We start from the raw sequence: 18,668 nt of genomic DNA, 5'->3' as shown, positions 1-18,668 counted from the left end.
TTTATGTTGCACCTACCCCATATTTTCCAGGAATATTCGTATCATGTTACTCAATGTAGCAAGAGTATTTTTGTTACCAACAAATGTGGCGAAAAGCACACAAAATCAGCAGTGTAATGTTTGGATTCTTGTGTCAGGTGAACTGTTGTCCTCAACTTTGGTCTAATAATTTTCCCATAATCTTTAAACTCTTACCTTTAAATTGCTACCATGCTTATGCATACGCTTTTCATATTTCTTCTGGAAGAAACATTTCAATTTAGCCGTGTCCATATAGGCCAATTTCTGCGAGTGTAAAGGGTTAAGATGTATAAAGAAACGGAAATGCCTTGTTCCAATGTCTGAACAAAAGCATACCATGATTTATCGTTAGTACTTTGTATTATTTATTCATACTCTTTCCTTCAAAGAAAGAGAAGAAAAAAAGTTGATTAATAGGTAAAAGGAAAAGTATGCTAGTACGCTTCCTCTGCCAAAAGTATGGTACAACACACACTGAGACAAGCACACACATTCGTCCTCTACCAAACGTATGGTACTGCACTTTACAGAATGGTCTGAGTTGTTGAGGCAGGTCCCAGGTTTCAGATCAATTCTAACACGGACAGTTTGCTTCCTGCTTTATGTGTCTTGTACGCTTAAACAGACTGGTCAAAAATGTAAGCTGAAAAGTGTCTCTGTCCTAGGCTGACTGGCTAATAATGGTTTTTCCATCTATCTCTTCTTTGTGTATCTCTCCCTCCCCCATGAAGACCTTACCTCTTTGGGGCAGGATGTTTTGCCATTAAAACTCCATGGTGAGTTTCCCTCCTCACTACCTACCTACCAAGCATGCTCTGTTGTTGCTCTGTCCTGGCTCAAGACGACATCAAATGGCACCCTATTCTTTATTTAGTGCACTACTTCTGCTTAGGGCCACATGGGCCCTGATCAAAAGAATTGCACTTAATAGGCAATGAGGTGCCGTTTGGGATGCAGTCAACGACATCCCATCTTTTCATCCTGTCTGAGTATATTGAGTGTATTTTCAACACCTTCTGCCAGTTTGTCCAGTCGTCTTCCCTGAGGAAAACACCAGGAAAGTTCTTCTCTTTTTTTGACACTCCTTTCCCCCCCATTTTTTTTGTTCTGCAAAGTGTTTGATTTTCTTTCCTTGAAGTGGATTTGAGTTCACACTGGGTGGGTGATTTCACAAGATGATGGTATTGTGCCTGGCTAAATCTGACGTCAAGATTCACACCAAACAACAATTTAATTCCACATAAGCTGTCTATGGAATTGGGATACTGGTTTGATTTCTGGATCACTTTTTATGGAGGTATGTTGTCACATCACTGGAACCTTCTTGTCTGGCTCCTTGTGGTCTATTTAAAACCACCACTTCTTCATGACTGTGACTGAGCTCACTCTCTGTCTCGCTCCCTCTCTCTCTCGCTCGCTCCTACACTCTCTCCCCCTGTCTCTCCCCTGTCTCTCGCTCGCACCCCCTGTCTCTCTCGCTCGCGCCCCCCGTCTCTCTCGCTCGCGCCCCCCGTCTCTCTCGCTCGCGCCCCCGTGTCTCTCGCTCGCGCCCCCCGTGTCTCTCGCTCGCTCCCCCCGTGTCTCTCGCTCGCTCCCCCCGTGTCTCTCGCTCGCGCCCCCCGTGTCTCTCGCTCGCGCCCCCCGTCTCTCTCGCTCGCGCCCCCCGTCTCTCTCGCTCGCGCCCCCCGTGTCTCTCGCTCGCGCCCCCCGTCTCTCTCGCTCGCGCGCCCCGTCTCTCTCGCTCGCGCGCCCCGTCTCTCTCGCTCGCGCCCCCCGTGTCTCTCGCTCGTGCCCCCCGTCTCTCTCGCTCGCGCGCCCCGTGTCTCTCGCTCGCGCCCCCCGTCTCTCTCGCTCGCGCCCCCCGTCTCTCTCGCTCGCGCGCCCCGTCTCTCTCGGTCGCGCCCCCCGTCTCTCTCGCTCGCGCCCCCCGTCTCTCTCGCTCGCGCCCCCCGTCTCTCTCGCTCGTGCCCCCCGTCTCTCTCGCTCGCGCGCCCCGTCTCTCTCTCTCGCTCGCGCCCCCCCTGTCTCTCTCTCTCGCTCGCGCACCCCGTCTCTCTCGCTCGCGCGTGCGCCCCCGTCACTCTCGCTCGCGCCCCCGTCTCTCTCGCTCGCGCGCGCGTCCCCGTCTCTCTCTCGCTCGCGCGCGCGCCCCCGTCTCGCTCGCGCGCGCGTCCCGTCTCTCTCGCTCGCGCGCGCGCCCCGTCTCTCTCGCTCGCGCGCGCGCCCCGTCTCTCAACCACAGCGAGAGAGACGGGGCGCGCGAGCGAGAGAGAGAGACGGGGGGCGCGAGCGAGAGAGAGAGACGGGGCGCGCGAGCGAGAGAGACGGGGGGCACGAGCGAGAGAGACGGGGGGCGCGAGCGAGAGAGACGGGGGGCGCGACCGAGAGAGACGGGGGGCGCGACCGAGAGAGACGGGGCGCGCGAGCGAGAGAGACGGGGGGCGCACCCCGTCTCTCTCGCTCGCGCCCCCCGTGTCTCTCGCTCGCGCGCCCCGTCTCTCTCTCTCGCTCGCGCGCCCCGTCTCTGTCTCTCGCTCGCGCGCCCCGTCTCTCTCGCTCGCGCGCCCCGTCTCTCTCTCTCGCGCGCCCCGTCTCTCTCTCTCTCGCTCGCGCGCCCCGTCTTTCTCTCTCGCGCTCGCGCGCCCCGTCTCTCTCGCTCGCGCGCGCGCCCCGTCTCTCTCTCTCGCTCGCGCGCCCCGTCTCTCTCTCTCGCTCGCGCGCCCCGTCTCTCTCGCTCGCGCGCGCGCCCCGTCTCTCTCGCTCGCGCGCGCGCCCCGTCTCTCTCGCTCGCGCGCGCGCCCCGTCTCTCTCGCTCGCGCGCGCGCCCCGTCTCTCTCGCTCGCGCGCGCGCCCCGTCTCTCTCGCTCGCGCGCGCGCCCCGTCTCTCTCGCTCGCGCGCGCGCCCCGTCTCTCTCGCTCGCGCGCGCGCCCCGTCTCTCTCGCTCGCGCGCGCGCCCCGTCTCTCTCTCTCGCGCGCCCCGTCTCTCTCTCTCTCGCTCGCGCGCCCCGTCTCTCGCTCGCGCGCCCCGTCTCTCTCTCTCGCTCGCGCGCCCCGTCTCTCTCTCTCGCTCGCGCGCCCCGTCTCTCTCTCTCGCGCGCGCGCCCCGTCTCTCTCGCTCGCGCGCGCGCCCCGTCTCTCTCGCTCGCGCGCGCGCCCCGTCTCTCTCGCTCGCGCGCGCGCCCCGTCTCTCTCGCTCGCGCGCGCGCCCCGTCTCTCTCGCTCGCGCGCGCGCCCCGTCTCTCTTCGCTCGCGCGCGCGCCCCGTCTCTCTCGCTCGCGCGCGCGCCCCGTCTCTCTCGCTCGCGCGCGCGCCCCGTCTCTCTCTCTCGCGCGCCCCGTCTCTCTCTCTCTCGCTCGCGCGCCCCGTCTCTCTCTCTCGCTCGCGCGCCCCGTCTCTCTCTCTCGCTCGCGCGCCCCGTCTCTCTCTCTCGCGCGCGCGCCCCGTCTCTCTCGCTCGCGCGCGCGCCCCGTCTCTCTCGCTCGCGCGCGCGCCCCGTCTCTCTCGCTCGCGCGCGCGCCCCGTCTCTCTCGCTCGCGCGCGCGCCCCGTCTCTCTCGCTCGCGCGCGCGCCCCGTCTCTCTCGCTCGCGCGCGCGCCCCGTCTCTCTCGCTCGCGCGCGCGCCCCGTCTCTCTCGCTCGCGCGCGCGCCCCGTCTCTCTCGCTCGCGCGCGCGCCCCGTCTCTCTCGCTCCCTTCCTGTCTCGCTCCCTTCCTGTCTCGCTCCCTTCCTGTCTCGCTCCCTTCCTGTCTCCCTCCCTCTAGCTCTCTGGCTCGTTCTCTGGCTCGCTCCCTCCCTCTGGCTCTCTGGCTCGTTCTCTGGCTCGCTCCCTGCCTCTAGCTCGCTCGCTCCCTTCCTGTCTCGCTCCCTTCCTGTCTCGCTCCCTTCCTGTCTCGCTCCCTCTCTTGCTTTTTATTTATTTCTCACACACTCATTCTCTCTTCTTTTGCTGTTCACATTAAACCACAGACACTGTTTATTTAAGAATAACGCCTTTGTGTTGATCTCATGTTGTTCATATTTGTGGTTTTATCGCTCTTTTGTTATTTCTTGGCAATATCATTGAACAATCGGATGTGCGTGTGCATGCGTGAGTCCTAAATTGCACACAGCCTGTCCATTGTGAGCAGGCCTAATGTGGCTTTAGCCATCCGTCCATTTGGCGCCTTTTCTCTTTACATCAATTATATGATGTAATTGGTTAATGTCATAAGTGTCATGTAATGAGGGATTTGCCTCCCTTTCTGGGAAAACAACGTAGTGCTTATGTGTGAACTTAGAGGAAAGCATTGTTGTCGACTTGGAATATGTCTGTTGATTAGGTTATAGGCTTATAATCATTTCCTTGATCCTTGAACATTTTGCAATAAGAGGTGGATTGTATAGTCATGAAAAAGCAGACATTTTACTATTCATGCTTCATTCTGTTTCGAATTCGTCTAATTTACCTCTGTTGTGATGAAAGATATTTCATTTGATACAGCATTTTGTCATAGCCAATTTTCCTCAATGTAAATGACACAGCTGTATGTTTAATATGACGTTTTTTTGTCCATGCCGGTCAGTTTGGGCCTAAATGTACTGCGGACGACATAGGACATTACATTATCTAAGTTAGCAATGAGTTTTCTAACAGTGCAGCTCTCTAATACTCAGGAGGGCAGAAAGTCCAGTCTCTCTCTGTCAACGCTGTCTTGTGAAATCAGATGCTTACAAGCTTTTAAAAAGAAGCCCCATTATGACAGAGTCACTTATGGACAGATGATTGATTGGCTGGGCTCAACGGCGGTGCAGTGAACTTTTCCTCCTCCGACGACGAATCACTCTCTCAACCCTCTCTCGTTCCTCTGTGACTGCCGACTCCCTGCCATTCACTTTAGGAAATGAATAGCATGTGGACCTTCCCCAAGTCTTGGGTTTCCTCAGTTGTTGTGGCCAGTAACTCACTCATACTTTTTAATTGAAGCTTTTTTCCTCCCTCCCTCCCTCCCTCCCTCCCTCCCTCCCTCCCAGATAGGCTCTTAGTGATTTCAGAGCGGTATGCTTTTCAAAGGTACATCATTAGCATTTGTTAGCATGATGAACCCCCCCACAGTGACAGTAACTGCCTGCCATTTGCTCTGCCTTTGGCTCCAACTCAAGCGAGCTAGTTAAAGCAGTATTGTTTCTGTAATGGCATTTGTCCCCGGACTGAGGGCATAACAGATCATTTGTCAAACTTGATCATTCCAATGTGTTTTCTAAACAGTAAGTGTGGTGTTTGGACGGCTACAGAGGATGTGGAGATGAGGAGCTGCACCTCTTTTCCTCTCCCATTTCTCACCCTATCCCCTAGAATGTCGAAAATAGTGTGTGTGTGTATAGATAGATGTGTGTGTATATAGGGAATAGGGTGTCATTAGGACAAACCCAATGACACATACAGTAGCACGTCTGCCTCTTCTCTGAACCCGAATGATCCCTCATTGTCCTCTCTGTATCCCTCCTTTTTTTAACAGCTCAGGATGGAAGAGTGTGGCGAGTAACCTCTCTGACCACCGTTGTCCAATTACATGAGATCACACTAGACTAGCTGTTAAATATAGCCTCCGTGCTAACACCACATGGAACCTCCATCTAGGGCTGTTCTGGGGTGTGGCACAATAAATCCCTCTCAGTATTAGTGTGATGAGGAAAGGGGGTTGAAGTCTGATTCTGTGTGCATCCCAAATAACACCCTATTCTCTACATATGTGTGCTATGTTGACCAGGGCACATAGGGGACACAGCCTCTAATTCCTTCCCTGAGATGCTAAAACTTCCAAATGACCTCATGATTACGGCCTTCTGTCTGCTCCAGCCTCCTGCCCCAAGGCCACCTTTGTTTTGGAAGGCTGCTTTAAAATAATAAATGTGACATTGAAGGATCTGCCCTCCACATGGCTGGCCAAATCTCTCTCTCTCTCTCTCTCTCTCTCTCTCTCTCTACATATTAAACATGGGCTTTGCGTCCGCTCCTAACACCCCCGTTTAGCGTTACACTGTGTGTTTCCCAAATTATTCCCTATGTAGTGCCCTACTTTTGACCAGAACCCTATGGGCCCTGGTAAAATTGTATATAGGGAATATGGTGCCATTTTGGATGCAACCGCTGGTCTGCTCTACCCTACAGCCCCCCTGCTCTTAGTCGCTGGACGAGCCCACAGAAGTGCGTCTCTATCGGATTTGTTTACGGCGAGGGCCCTGAAAATAAATGGAGGCTGTCAGCCGCTGCTCTCGCCCTGCCCCCCTCCCGACCTCTTGATGGCGCCTCATGTTCGCCTCAGCCCTGTAATGCCAAACAACTTTGATGGTGGACGTCGCAGATTGAATTATGCCCCTGAGGAAAAGCTATTAGCTCAGTCAAGAGTCCTCATTTGTTAAATTAAAAGTGGAAATGACATGCGAGTAGTCTCTTCAGTGAATTAAAGTTGCAGAGAAAATGAAGTCTCTTCCTAATAGCACAAAAAAACATTTTGTGGGGAGAGAGGAGGAGAGAAAAAAGGGATTTGGCTTCGGTTTAGTGACCTCCATCGCCCCCCTCTCTCCCCCGTCCCACTCGGTATATTTATTTTTCATCATTTATTGATATTGGGTTATATTTTTCTTTTTTTTCCCTCTTTCCTGACCGATTCCTCTGTACCGTATGGAGTACGGTCTGGTCTGTCTGTCACAGACAGACAGACAGACAGACAGACAGACAGACAGACAGACAGACAGAGTCTGTCTGTTTTAGTCTGGCCTCTGTCACAGGGTAAAAACCTCAACACTTTCAAGCCACTTCATGTGAGACCGAGAGGAAAATAATGATTTGAAACGCAGATGCATAAACGTTTGCGGCTATTTCTCCTCAGAGAACCAAGCTGTGATCCCACTCCCATTGGCAGACGGTGGTAACCCAGGATTCTTCAAAGGGAGAGCAGCCGCTCTAGCTGATCACTATGGAGACACCACAAGGAGAACGTATCACAGTCTGTGGTGTGTGTGCGCGTGTGTTCGGGCGTACGTACGTGTGTGTTAGTACCCAGGCCAGCCCTGCAGCATAGCTCCTTGCAGCCTTCTTCTCTTCTCAGCCACAGCTCTGTAACATTTCATTTGTCATTGGGCCTTTCCCCTCGATTCATGAAAACATGTACTTTTTAAACGATGTCATTTCTTGATGTATTACTCAAGCCTGCCTCTGCCCAAACGCAACGGTGAATAGTGGGGCTAGAAAATACCTTTCTTCACAGCGCCGTGTGGCAAACGCGTCAGCATGAGATTTCACCCCAAAACCAAGGTCAAACCACCCTGGAATAGGATTTGTGTTTCCTGAAGATATTGAAACCGGTTGACCACAAGCTTTGAGGATTTCCATTTTTTTCCAGTACGAGAGAGAGGAAGCAGAACATTGGAGAGGTGGTAGTAAACCTCACTAAAGAAGAGCAGACTCCACGTCGCTCACCACTAGCTGTCAGATACACACACACACACACACACACACACACACACACACACACACACACACCCACACCCACACCCACACCCACACGCCCACACGCACACGCACACACACATACACCCACACAAACACACACACACACACACACACACACAAATCACGGTGGGTGAGGTTACGTGTTCTGTTATGACTAACACATACCCCAACCCTCTTTGCCTCCCTCCCCAAACCATTCACCAGCTCCCATATCATTGATTCTGTTAAAGAGAGATCCAGAGCGGGGAACAGGATTTGTTTCCCATCTTCACCATATTAGTCATACTTTGATATGCAGATGTTGTGTTAGAGAGGTTGATAAACGTAGAGAGAGTGACTGAATGAGAACGTAGAGAGAGTGACTGAATGAGAACGTAGAGGGACTGACTGAATGAGAACGTAGAGAGTGTGACTGAATGAGAACGTAGAGAGAGTGACTGAATGAGAACGTAGAGAGTGACTGAATGAGAACGTAGAGAGTGACTGAATGAGAACGTAGAGAGTGACTGAATGAGAACGTAGAGAGAGTGACTGAATGAGAACGTAGAGAGTGACTGAATGAGAACGTAGAGAGAGTGACTGAATGAGAACGTAGAGAGTGACTGAATGAGAACGTAGAGAGAGTGACTGAATGAGAACGTAGAGAGAGTGACTGAATGAGAACGTAGAGAGAGTGACTGAATGAGAACGTAGAGAGAGTGACTGAATGAGAACGTAGAGAGAGTGACAATGACAACGTAGAGAGAGTGACAATGACAACGTAGAGAGAGTGACTGAATGAGAACGTAGAGAGTGACTGAATGGGAACGTAGAGAGAGTGACTGAATGAGAACGTAGAGAGTGACTGAATGAGAACGTAGAGAGAGTAACTGAATGAGAACGTAGAGAGAGTGACTGAATGAGAACGTAGAGAGTGACAATGAGAACGTAGAGAGAGTGACTGAATGAGAACGTAGAGAGAGTGACTGAATGAGAACGTAGAGAGTGACTGAATGAGAACGTAGAGAGAGTGACTGAATGAGAACGTAGAGAGAGTGACTGAATGAGAACGTAGAGAGAGTGACTGAATGAGAACGTAGAGAGAGTGACTGAATGAGAACGTAGAGAGAGTGACAATGACAACGTAGAGAGAGTGACAATGACAACGTAGAGAGAGTGACTGAATGAGAACGTAGAGAGTGACTGAATGGGAACGTAGAGAGAGTGACTGAATGAGAACGTAGAGAGTGACAATGAGAACGTAGAGAGAGTGACTGAATGAGAACGTAGAGAGAGTGACAATGAGAACGTAGAGAGAGTGACTGAATGAGAACGTAGAGAGAGTGACTGAATGAGAACGTAGAGAGAGTGACTGAATGAGAACGTAGAGAGAGTGACTGAATGAGAACGTAGAGAGTGACTGAATGAGAACGTAGAGAGAGTGACTGAATGAGAACGTAGAGAGAGTGACTGAATGAGAACGTAGAGAGAGTGACTGAATGAGAACGTAGAGAGTGACTGAATGAGAACGTAGAGAGAGTGACTGAATGAGAACGTAGAGAGAGTGACTGAATGAGAACGGAGAGAGTGACTGAATGAGAACGTAGAGAGAGTGACTGAATGAGAACGTAGAGAGAGTGACTGAATGAGAAAACGTAGAGAGAGTGACTGAATGAGAAAAGGGAGAGGGAGAGAGGGAAGGCGCAGTGAGAAGGATGCAGTGTGCTGTATTGGCTGACCTCTGGCCGTCCGTCTGAGGTTCTGTTGTTTTCATGGCTCTATATCCTGGACACGCTGACAGACAGACAGACAATCAGACGGATGGACAGATCCGAGGAGGAGAGAGAGGGCCGTAGAGTTAGCCAAGGCAATATCCTGACATGTTCCTATCTATCTCTCATCATCTAGCACGGCTTACTGTAGATATTTGGTTATTCAGCCTCCCCCTTTATCCAACACTAATAAATACACAGCCACTAAGGCCTTCCCCCTGTTCTACCCAGAAACACCCATCACACGGTGTCAGCTAAACAAAGACATCAACATCTCCCCTCCTCCTGTGAGTCATTTACCAGCTGCTGACAGTTATAAGGGAAGAGGAGGGAGAGTTGAGGCCCACAACAGGTCATTCAACACCTGTTAGTGTGTCAGGCTGTGTTAGTGTGTCAGGCTGTATTAGTGTGTCAGGCTGTATTAGTGTGTCAGGCTGTGTCAGTGTGTCAGGCTGTGTTAGTGTGTCAGGCTGTGTCAGTGTGTCAGGCTGTGTTAGTGTGTCAGGCTGTGTCAGTGTGTCAGTGTGTCAGGCTGTGTCAGTGTGTCAGGCTGTGTCAGTGTGTCAGGCTGTGTCAGTGTGTCAGGCTGTGTCAGTGTGTCAGGCTGTATTAGTGTGTCAGGCTGTGTCAGTGTGTCAGGCTGTGTCAGTGTGTCAGGCTGTGTCAGTGTGTCAGGCTGTGTCAGGCTGTGTCAGTGTGTCAGGCTGTGTCAGTGTGTCAGGCTGTGTCAGTGTGTCAGGCTGTGTCAGTGTGTCAGGCTGTGTCAGGCTGTGTCAGTGTGTCAGGCTGTGTCAGGCTGTGTCAGTGTGTCAGGCTGTGTCAGGCTGTGTCAGTGTGTCAGTGTGTCAGGCTGTGTCAGTGTGTCAGGTTGAGGCTGTGAGGCCAAGGAGAGTTCCAGTACTGGACAGTATGCCGTCACACTGGATTCAACAGAACCACTGGGGTAGATGGTATGGAAAATGTTTGAGGAATTGATCAGAAGTGAATTGTTGAATATTACATTTCATTATAGAGAATTTTATGTTCCAAAATCTTGTGTGTGTGTGTGCATGGTTGGTTGTGTGTATTCAAGCGAGCTGACGTGAGTGTATGTATTAGGTCTTTCTGGTTAGATCAGAGGTTAACCTCTCCTGTGTTGGTGTGTCAGGCCCTTCAGCCTCCATCCATTCTACAGGGTTCAGCTGTTAATACCAGGCCGGGGGTTTTGCTGTCCACCTTGGTTATAGGGCTGGACAGTAATACCAGGCCGGGGGTTTTGCTGTCCACCTTGGTTATAGGGCTGGACAGTAATACCAGGCCGGGGGTTTTGCTGTCCACCTTGGTTATAGGGCTGGACAGTAATACCAGGCCGGGGGTTTTGCTGTCCACCTTGGTTATAGGGCTGGACAGTAATACCAGGCCGGGGTTTTGCTGTCCACCTTGGTTATAGGGCTGGACAGTAATACCAGGCCGGGGGTTTTGCTGTCCACCTTGGTTATAGGGCTGGACAGTAATACCAGGCCGGGGGTTTTGCTGTCCACCTTGGTTATAGGGCTGGACAGTAATACCAGGCCGGGGGTTTTGCTGTCCACCTTGGTTATAGGGCTGGACAGTAATACCAGGCCGGGGGTTTTGCTGTCCACCTTGGTTATAGGGCTGGCCAGTAATACCAGGCCGGGGGTTTTGCTGTCCACCTTGGTTATAGGGCTGGACAGTAATACCAGGCCGGGGGTTTTGCTGTCCACCTTGGTTATAGGGCTGGACAGTAATACCAGGCCGGGGGTTTTGCTGTCCACCTTGGTTATAGGGCTGGACAGTAATACCAGGCCGGGGGTTTTGCTGTCCACCTTGGTTATAGGGCTGGACAGTAATACCAGGCCGGGGGTTTTGCTGTCCACCTTGGTTATAGGGCTGGACAGTAATACCAGGCCGGGGGTTTTGCTGTCCACCTTGGTTATAGGGCTGGCCAGTAATACCAGGCCGGGGGTTTTGCTGTCCACCTTGGTTATAGGGCTGGCCAGTAATACCAGGCCGGGGGTTTTGCTGTCCACCTTGGTTATAGGGCTGGCCAGTAATACCAGGCCGGGGGTTTTGCTGTCCACCTTGGTTATAGGGCTGGCCAGTAATACCAGGCCGGGGGTTTTGCTGTCCACCTTGGTTATAGGGCTGGACAGTAATACCAGGCCGGGGGTTTTGCTGTCCACCTTGGTTATAGGGCTGGACAGTAATACCAGGCCGGGGGTTTTGCTGTCCACCTTGGTTATAGGGCTGGCCAGTAATACCAGGCCGGGGGTTTTGCTGTCCACCTTGGTTATAGGGCTGGACAGTAATACCAGGCCGGGGTTTTGCTGTCCACCTTGGTTATAGGGCTGGACAGTAATACCAGGCCGGGGGTTTTGCTGTCCACCTTGGTTATAGGGCTGGCCAGTAATACCAGGCCGGGGGTTTTGCTGTCCACCTTGGTTATAGGGCTGGACAGTAATACCAGGCCGGGGGTTTTGCTGTCCACCTTGGTTATAGGGCTGGCCAGTAATACCAGGCCGGGGGTTTTGCTGTCCACCTTGGTTATAGGGCTGGCCAGTAATACCAGGCCGGGGGTTTTGCTGTCCACCTTGGTTATAGGGCTGGCCAGTAATACCAGGCCGGGGGTTTTGCTGTCCACCTTGGTTATAGGGCTGGCCAGTAATACCAGGCCGGGGGTTTTGCTGTCCACCTTGGTTATAGGGCTGGACAGTAATACCAGGCCGGGGGTTTTGCTGTCCACCTTGGTTATAGGGCTGGACAGTAATACCAGGCCGGGGGTTTTGCTGTCCACCTTGGTTATAGGGCTGGACAGTAATACCAGGCCGGGGGTTTTGCTGTCCACCTTGGTTATAGGGCTGGACAGTAATACCAGGCCGGGGTTTTGCTGTCCACCTTGGTTATAGGGCTGGACAGTAATACCAGGCCGGGGGTTTTGCTGTCCACCTTGGTTATAGGGCTGGCCAGTAATACCAGGCCGGGGGTTTTGCTGTCCACCTTGGTTATAGGGCTGGCCAGTAATACCAGGCCGGGGGTTTTGCTGTCCACCTTGGTTATAGGGCTGGACAGTAATACCAGGCCGGGGGTTTTGCTGTCCACCTTGGTTATAGGGCTGGACAGTAATACCAGGCCGGGGGTTTTGCTGTCCACCTTGGTTATAGGGCTGGACAGTAATACCAGGCCGGGGGTTTTGCTGTCCACCTTGGTTATAGGGCTGGACAGTAATACCAGGCCGGGGGTTTTGCTGTCCACCTTGGTTATAGGGCTGGACAGTAATACCAGGCCGGGGGTTTTGCTGTCCACCTTGGTTATAGGGCTGGACAGTAATACCAGGCCGGGGGTTTTGCTGTCCACCTTGGTTATAGGGCTGGACAGTAATACCAGGCTGTTCAGCTACTCTTCTCCCATCACTAGCATATGCAGCCCTATCACCATACTGAACCTTTCCTTTCCTGAATTCGCTTTCATCCAAACGGTCCTGACATGTCTGAATAATCCAACAACTCACAGTAAATTCTCTCCGAGCTGGTCTACTGGCATGGGAATACACAGACACAGGCTTTAAAATACCATAGACATCCTCTACAGAGCTGATCTACTGGCATGGGAATACACAGACACAGGCTTTAAAATACCATAGACATCCTCTACAGAGCTGGTCTACTGGCATGGGAATACACAGACACAGGCTTTAAAATACCATAGACATCCTCTACAGAGCTGGTCTACTGGCATGGGAATACACAGACACAGGCTTTAAAATACCATAGACATCCTCTACAGAGCTGGTCTACTGGCATGGGAATACACAGACACAGGCTTTAAAATACCATAGACATCCTCTACAGAGCTGATCTACTGGCATGGGAATACACAGACACAGGCTTTAAAATACCATAGACATCCTCTACAGAGCTGATCTACTGGCATGGGAATACACAGACACAGGCTTTAAAATACCATAGACATCCTCTACAGAGCTGGTCTACTGGCATGGGAATACACAGACACAGGCTTTAAAATACCATAGACATCCTCTACAGAGCTGATCTACTGGCATGGGAATACACAGACACAGGCTTTAAAATACCATAGACATCCTCTTCAGAGCTGATCTACTGGCATGGGAATACACAGACACAGGCTTTAAAATACCATAGACATCCTCTACAGAGCTGGTCTACTGGCATGGGAATACACAGACACAGGCTTTAAAATACCATAGACATCCTCTACAGAGCTGATCTACTGGCATGGGAATACACAGACACAGGCTTTAAAATACCATAGACATCCTCTACAGAGCTGATCTACTGGCATGGGAATACACAGACACAGGCTTTAAAATACCATAGACATCCTCTACAGAGCTGGTCTACTGGCATGGGAATACACAGACACAGGCTTTAAAATACCATAGACATCCTCTACAGAGCTGATCTACTGGCATGGGAATACACAGACAGAGACCCACGTTATCCCGTTCTGACTGCAGGAACCCTATATTGGATGAGGGAGAAAATATCCTGTATTATGTCTAATGATGTTTTTAATTTGCTTAATAGTAGAGACCAATACATAAATAATTTGTTCAAACACCGGCACAGTGAAATTGGAGACAATTCAGAGCAAAAAAGATTTGTCTTCTATTTTTTTGCTATCAATGCACTTCATTTTAAGTCATGCTCATCTCCTTTATTTTGTTAAATCGCATGAAATGTAATTGTATTAAAAGCTTGGCTTGTTCTTTGTTCACAGATGTGGCAGTGTTTGAACTTTAATATCTCAAACCAGATTGGGCATCATTCTCTCATTCTTTAACTACAGCTTTAGTTCATCTAACAACTCAAACTGCCAGCCTTTATTTTCTCCAAGACGAGTACCCTATGTCCCCTCGGCTGTGTTCTCCTACCCAATCACACCCTCTCTCTTTCTCTCTTTCTCCTGCAGCAAAGCCAAGCCTCCCCCACAGATCTCCCCCAGTAAGTCCAGTGGAGGAGAGTTCTGTGTGGCTGCTGTCTTTGCTGCCTCACGCTCCTGGTACATGACCAACCCCAACATGAAGAGAGAGAAAGGTGAGGAGGGGTCGCTTTGGCTTTGTAGCATTATGTTTCTCATTAGATCCCACTAGTGCATTAGTATCCTAGCTGTTACCCCCAAAACCACCATCACGCTAAAACACTTTCATTTCGTTTTCATTTGGCAAAATGTAGAAGTTTAAAATCTGTGTGAGAATCGTAAATACCATTTGACTTGGATCTGTGTGTTGACCCCTCTTAGCCCCCTGTGTAGACCCAATATTAAGGTCAAGGAAGTACAAACCCACTCAGGGAGATGCTGGGCGAAGTAGACAAAACACTTAGCTATGTCACAACAACATGTTCCTCTTACTCCGTAATGTTGACCTGTTGACCTCCCCTGTTCCTCAGACCAGTCCAGCCGGTCAGTGGTGGAGTCCCTCTACATCCTCAGTTGCTATGGCACCCTAGTGGAGCACGTCCTGGAGCCTCGGCCAATCAGCACAGCCCAGAAGATCAGCGATGACACACCCCTGGAGCTCAACACATGTCCACGGGCCTGCTGGAGTCTGGCCAGGTAACTGACCCTTCCTAACACATGTCCACGGGCCTGCTGGAGCCTGGCCAGGTAACTGACCCTTCCTAACACATGTCCACGGGCCTGCTGGAGTCTGGCCAGGTAACTGACCCTTCCTAACACATGTCCACGGGCCTGCTGGAGCCTGGCCAGGTAACTGACCCTTCCTAACACATGTCCACGGGCCTGCTGGAGTCTGGCCAGGTAACTGACCCTTCCTAACACATGTCCACGGGCCTGCTGGAGTCTGGCCAGGTAACTGACCCTTCCTAACACATGTCCACGGGCCTGCTGGAGCCTGGCCAGGTAACTGACCCTTCCTAACACATGTCCACGGGCCTGCTGGAGTCTGGCCAGGTAACTGACCCTTCCTAACACATGTCCACGGGCCTGCTGGAGTCTGGCCAGGTAACTGACCCTTCCTAACACATGTCCACGGGCCTGCTGGAGTCTGGCCAGGTAACTGACCCTTCCTAACACATGTCCACGGGCCTGCTGGAGCCTGGCCATGTAACTGACCCTTCCTAACACATGTCCACGGGCCTGCTGGAGTCTGGCCAGGTAACTGACCCTTCCTAACACATGTCCACGGGCCTGCTGGAGTCTGGACCGGTAACTGACCCTTCCTAACACATGTCCACGGGCCTGCTGGAGTCTGGCCAGGTAACTGACCCTTCCTAACACATGTCCACGGGCCTGCTGGAGTCTGGCCAGGTAACTGACCCTTCCTAACACATGTCCACGGGCCTGCTGGAGTCTGGCCAGGTAACTGACCCTTCCTAACACATGTCCACGGGCCTGCTGGAGTCTGGCCAGGTAACTGACCCTTCCTAACACATGTCCACGGGCCTGCTGGAGTCTGGCCAGGTAACTGACCCTTCCTAACACATGTCCACGGGCCTGCTGGAGTCTGGCCAGGTAACTGACCCTTCCTAACACATGTCCACGGGCCTGCTGGAGCCTGGCCAGGTAACTGACCCTTCCTAACACATGTCCACGGGCCTGCTGGAGTCTGGCCAGGTAACTGACCCTTCCTAACACATGTCCACGGGCCTGCTGGAGCCTGGCCAGGTAACTGACCCTTCCTAACACATGTCCACGGGCCTGCTGGAGTCTGGCCAGGTAACTGACCCTTCCTAACACATGTCCACGGGCCTGCTGGAGTCTGGCCAGGTAACTGACCCTTCCTAACACATGTCCACGGGCCTGCTGGAGTCTGGCCAGGTAACTGACCCTTCCTAACACATGTCCACGGGCCTGCTGGAGTCTGGCCAGGTAACTGACCCTTCCTAACACATGTCCACGGGCCTGCTGGAGTCTGGCCAGGTAACTGACCCTTCCTAACACATGTCCACGGGCCTGCTGGAGTCTGGCCAGGTAACTGACCCTTCCTAACACATGTCCACGGGCCTGCTGGAGTCTGGCCAGGTAACTGACCCTTCCTAACACATGTCCACGGGCCTGCTGGAGTCTGGCCAGGTAACTGACCCTTCCTAACACATGTCCACGGGCCTGCTGGAGCCTGGCCAGGTAACTGACCCTTCCTCACACACACACACACACACACACACACACACACACACACCCCCTCTGTTTTTTCCCCCTCTGCTAAGCTGTGGTTCATGTTATGAAGATTTACATACAGTAATATATTATGCAGTTATACAGTAATGTATGTGATTTATAAAATAGTGCACTACATTGGGAATAGGGTGCCATTTGGGAGAGATCCTGAGATGTTCTCTATAATTGACTGTGTGTTTCTCTCCTGTGTTGTGTTTGGTTGTTACAGGACTCCACTGTGGAATGAGCTGCAGCCTCCCTTTCTCTCCAACCACCCTCTGGTGCTGGCCTCTGACCTGGTGCAGTGTTACCAGTACCTCCTGGCTGGATGTAAGTGTTATACACTGTGTGTGTGTACTATCTGTACGTGTGTGTGCACCAAGCGCCATTAGCCCGGTGCCAGAGCTGAAGCCTACTGATTCCTACTGTTTATTCTCTATGGGAGGTTGTCTTCACCCTCTTATTGGTTACATACTGAGAGTAGGACTCTTTCAGTCCTCCTCCATTGCTCCCCTTTTAAAACCCTCAGTGGAGGTCAGACATCAGTCCATCTGAGTAGTGCTCTGGCCTCAGATCTCTTATCACACAAACGATCAGCTTTTCATCCCTTCCATTCCATCTGTACGGTGCTTTCAATGAAGTCTTTGTCACTGTGTGTCGCTGTGTCTGCCTCCTGGACAAGTCAGCATGACAACGCTAACAGCTCAACCAACTCCACTCAACTCATTCAAATGAAGCCGATTAGCCAGCCTCCAAACTCCTCCTAACTCAGTAACAAGTACAAAGAGCACAAAGCACTTCAGGTTGATAAGTGACAGGCTGTGGAGGCTGGAGATGGCAGAGGGAAGAGGAGGGCGACTCTGGAGGGCAGAGTGTACACGGATGGCCACACATTTAACTTCTCCTCTGTTATAACTGTGCGTTGTTGCATTAGCTGCATAATCATAAACATAAATCTGTAATTAGCTATTGAAGTGCCGTTGGGGCAAATCCCCTTCTCATTCCGTGTGCTTGTCTCCTCTATTCTACGCTAAATTGTGTGCTTCCCAAATGGCACCCTATTCCCTACTTAGTGTACTACTTTTGACCTGAGCCCTATGGTCAACAGTAGTGCACTATAGGGAATAGGGTGCCATTTTGGAGTTAGACATTCTCCCAGTGCTCAGGGCTGAGCGGGTAGGATATTTTCTCAGATGAGTTCTAATAGTCCTTTCTAGTGTCAGAGCGATGAAGTGAAGTTGGTGTGACGGGTCGGCAGCGGGCATCGGTGCTGGGTTTAGTGTGACTCGGTCCTGTGAGAAGGCATAATGGGCCAGGCAGAGGGCATAATGGGCCAGGCAGAGGGCATAATGGGCCAGGCAGAGGGCATAATGGGCCAGGCAGAGGGCATAATGGGCCAGGCAGAGGGCATAATGGGCCAGGCAGAGGGCATAATGGGCCAGGCAGAGGGCATGATGATTTAGTCTCAGTGCTCTCTCACATTTATCTCCAATTAGTGATGTCCAAAATATCACCGCCCGCCCCACCTCGTCTGTCTCTCCCTCGCCCCGTTCCTCCTGCCAGCCGAGCAGCACCAACCCTTTCGCGCTCACACACCCAGGTCAATACAATATTCACTTACTTCATTTGCCGTCTTGTACTTCTACCCATTGCTCCGCTCCACCCCCGGGCGTTTCCTGCATGCTGCTACGGCTCACGGAGTGCCACCTTTCATTCCTCCGCTTTGCACCCGTTCTGTTTCACAACACTGTGCGTCCACTCCGCTCGCCAGCGGATGGCTGGGCAGAGATGAAGTGATCCGGGGGGGGGGCCAATCTGACCTGGGGATGCATGATGCTCAGCCACACAACAGAACACACACACTGTGTTGGCTCTTGTTGGCCTTCTCCAGTGGTGTGTAAAGAACAGTTTAAGGAGGGAGAAGCTGCTGCTCTCCACCCTGCTCCAATACAAACTACACTATCAGGGTCTAGTTTACGTAGTAGATACTAGCCCAAACGTCAACAAGCAGAAGGAGTGAGGGACGGGAGGAGAAAGGGATAGGAAAGCGAAGAAGACAGAGAAATTGAGAGACATGGAGGAGATGAAATAGAGGTCGCAAAGAGAAATATGGAGAGAGGGAGGGAGCGAGGCAGGGGGGTATGATAAATCACTGGTAACTTTTTTAGATCTGCAAATTAGTGTGTATTCAGGGACCTGGGTTCCACAACCTGCTAGAGTATGGGGTTAGAGGGTTTACATGTTGT

At 51.9% G+C, this 18,668-nt stretch overlaps 1 protein-coding gene across 6 annotated transcripts in view; it reads left to right on the top strand.

Annotated features, from left to right (window-relative positions):
* The window catches only part of LOC106612862 (BCAS3 microtubule associated cell migration factor), a 342,172-nt gene that overhangs the window by 106,614 nt on the left and 216,890 nt on the right, over positions 1 to 18,668 (top strand). For 5 of the 6 annotated variants that reach the window (XM_045724534.2, XM_045724533.2, XM_045724532.2 and 2 more), the window contains 4 exons: positions 753 to 797; positions 14,215 to 14,339; positions 14,694 to 14,859; positions 16,652 to 16,752. In XM_045724534.2, coding sequence (XP_045580490.1) covers positions 753 to 797; positions 14,215 to 14,339; positions 14,694 to 14,859; positions 16,652 to 16,752 — 437 coding nt within the window. The remainder of the gene's footprint in view (positions 1 to 752; positions 798 to 14,214; positions 14,340 to 14,693; positions 14,860 to 16,651; positions 16,753 to 18,668) is intronic. The other variant, XM_045724537.2, reaches the window with a different exon arrangement.

Source organism: Salmo salar, chromosome 09, assembly GCF_965601325.2.
Source record: "Salmo salar chromosome 09, fSalSal1, whole genome shotgun sequence".
Classification (NCBI taxonomy): domain Eukaryota; kingdom Metazoa; phylum Chordata; class Actinopteri; order Salmoniformes; family Salmonidae; genus Salmo; species Salmo salar.
The sequence above is the reverse complement of the archived record's forward strand: the minus strand, read 5'-3'. Positions and strand labels throughout refer to the sequence as shown.